This window comes from Brassica oleracea, chromosome C1 (genome assembly GCF_000695525.1).
Source record: "Brassica oleracea var. oleracea cultivar TO1000 chromosome C1, BOL, whole genome shotgun sequence".
Classification (NCBI taxonomy): domain Eukaryota; kingdom Viridiplantae; phylum Streptophyta; class Magnoliopsida; order Brassicales; family Brassicaceae; genus Brassica; species Brassica oleracea.
Genome location: NC_027748.1, coordinates 17,239,969 through 17,241,847, shown reverse-complemented (window position 1 = coordinate 17,241,847; position 1,879 = coordinate 17,239,969). Strand labels below are relative to the sequence as shown.

The following is a 1,879-nucleotide window of genomic DNA, read 5'->3' as shown; positions in this document are numbered from 1 at the left end:
AACATAGACTTGGATGATAAGTATGTCTTTTCCATTCTCACTAATAAACAAAGTTTTATCAACTCCTTCTCTTTGAAACCTAGCCTGAGTCAGGAACTCAGTCAGTCGGTCATACCCGGTTCGGGGAGCCTGTTTAAGTCCATACAGTGCCTTTTTGAGTTTGTAGACATGATCAGGGAAGTGAGGATCCTCGAACCCCTTAGGTTGTGTGACATAGACTTCTTCCTGTAACACACCATTTAGGAATGCACTTTTCACATCCATTTGATAGAGCTCAATCTTCAGATTGCATGCCATTCCGAACAAAAGTCTGATCGACTCTAGTCGTGCAACTGGGGCAAATGTCTCATCAAAGTCCACACCTTCGATTTGTGTGTAGCCTTTTCCCACAAGTCTGGATTTGTTTCTGCCACGTTCCCATTTTCATCAGTCTTATTCTTGTGGATCCATTTAGTGCCAATGATGTTGACACCATCAGGTCGTGGAACTAGTTCCCATACCTGTAACCGATCAAACTGCTCAAGCTCCAGATGCATAGACTCTGTCTAAAACTCATCATTTAGTGCTTCCTGAAGGGTTTTAGGTTCAATCAAGGATACAAAACACTCCAGTTTGTTCATCTCAACTATGAAGCACGCAAGCTTGACCATTTCCTTGAAGTCAATCTTCTTCTTCCTTGTGACTCTCTCGTCAAACACTCCACCAATCACATCAGCAGCAGAGTGATTCTTATGCACTTTAGCTTTATCCAGATCAACATGCTGTTCCCTGGTCTGATCATCCTCTCCTTCTGACTCGTCTTTCATTTTTACCTCAGAGGATGATGAAGCTGGCTGTGTGACACACTCAATTTTCTGAGTTACTCGTGCTTGATAGAATCTGATACTGTCATCAAACACAACATTTACATTATCTCCAATGAACTTGGTGCGCTGATTGAACACTCTGTATGCTGAGTTGTTTGTTGAATATCCTAGAAATATCCCAACGTCACTCTTTGCATCAAACTTCCCGAGATGTTCTTTATCATTCAAGATGTAGCACAAACAACCAAAGACGTGCATACGACTGAGGTTTGGCGTCTTTCCCTTGAACACTTCATATGGAGTAGTTTTTGTGTTAGGCTTGACATACACGCGATTTATCACATAACACGCAGTGGCTATATCCTCTGCCCAAAAACCGGATGGTACACTGTTTCCACAAAGCATAGCTCTAGCCATTTCCTGTAGTATACTGTTTTTTCTTTCCACTACTCCATTTTGTTGAGGAGTTCTGGGAGCTGCATACTTATTTTGGATTCCTTGACTGTGACAAAATTTATCAAATTCTTCATTTTGAAACTCACCTCCATGATCACTCTTGATCTGCACTATGCCGCATTTTTCCTGTTTGAGTTGCAAAGCCAGGCTACGGAAACTTTCCAATGCATCAGATTTGTTCCTCAGGAAGTCTACCCATACCAAAGTACCAAGGAGTATCAAACTGTAGGTTGGAATCAGAACTTGTGTATGCAACGTTGCTCACTAACTCAGTTTCGGTAGACAAGGTTGCAAAGTTACAGATGATAGGTTGTTCCACATCAGTGCGTAGTTCATTCTTCTCAATTTGTGAGACAGTCGAGACTCTCTGCTTGTAGTTCGGGTACAGATCTCGCTTAGCTATCCAAATATGACCATACAAGGATGGTTCCATAAAGCAAAGATTCATTCTCCAGGCTCGTTGATACTGATTTTTTCGGAAGTAGCAGAATCTGACGCTATGACCACGCTTTCCACATAAGTGACATCCATTTCCTCGTTGCATAGTAGTAGTCTTCTTCATGTTTCCACTTTTCTGATTATCAGTATGAACCTTTGTCGATACTTGGATTTCTTTT

At 41.6% G+C, this 1,879-nt stretch overlaps 1 protein-coding gene across 1 annotated transcript in view; it reads right to left on the bottom strand.

Annotated features, from left to right (window-relative positions):
• Nucleotides 1-536, bottom strand: part of LOC106333508 — a 1,318-nt gene extending 782 nt beyond the window's left edge. Inside the window, exons 1-2 of the mRNA XM_013771948.1 lie at nucleotides 363-536; nucleotides 80-225 (exon numbers count right to left, since the gene is read on the bottom strand). Coding sequence (XP_013627402.1) covers nucleotides 80-225; nucleotides 363-536 — 320 coding nt within the window. The remainder of the gene's footprint in view (nucleotides 1-79; nucleotides 226-362) is intronic.
• Nucleotides 537-1,879: the final 1,343 nt, after the last annotated feature.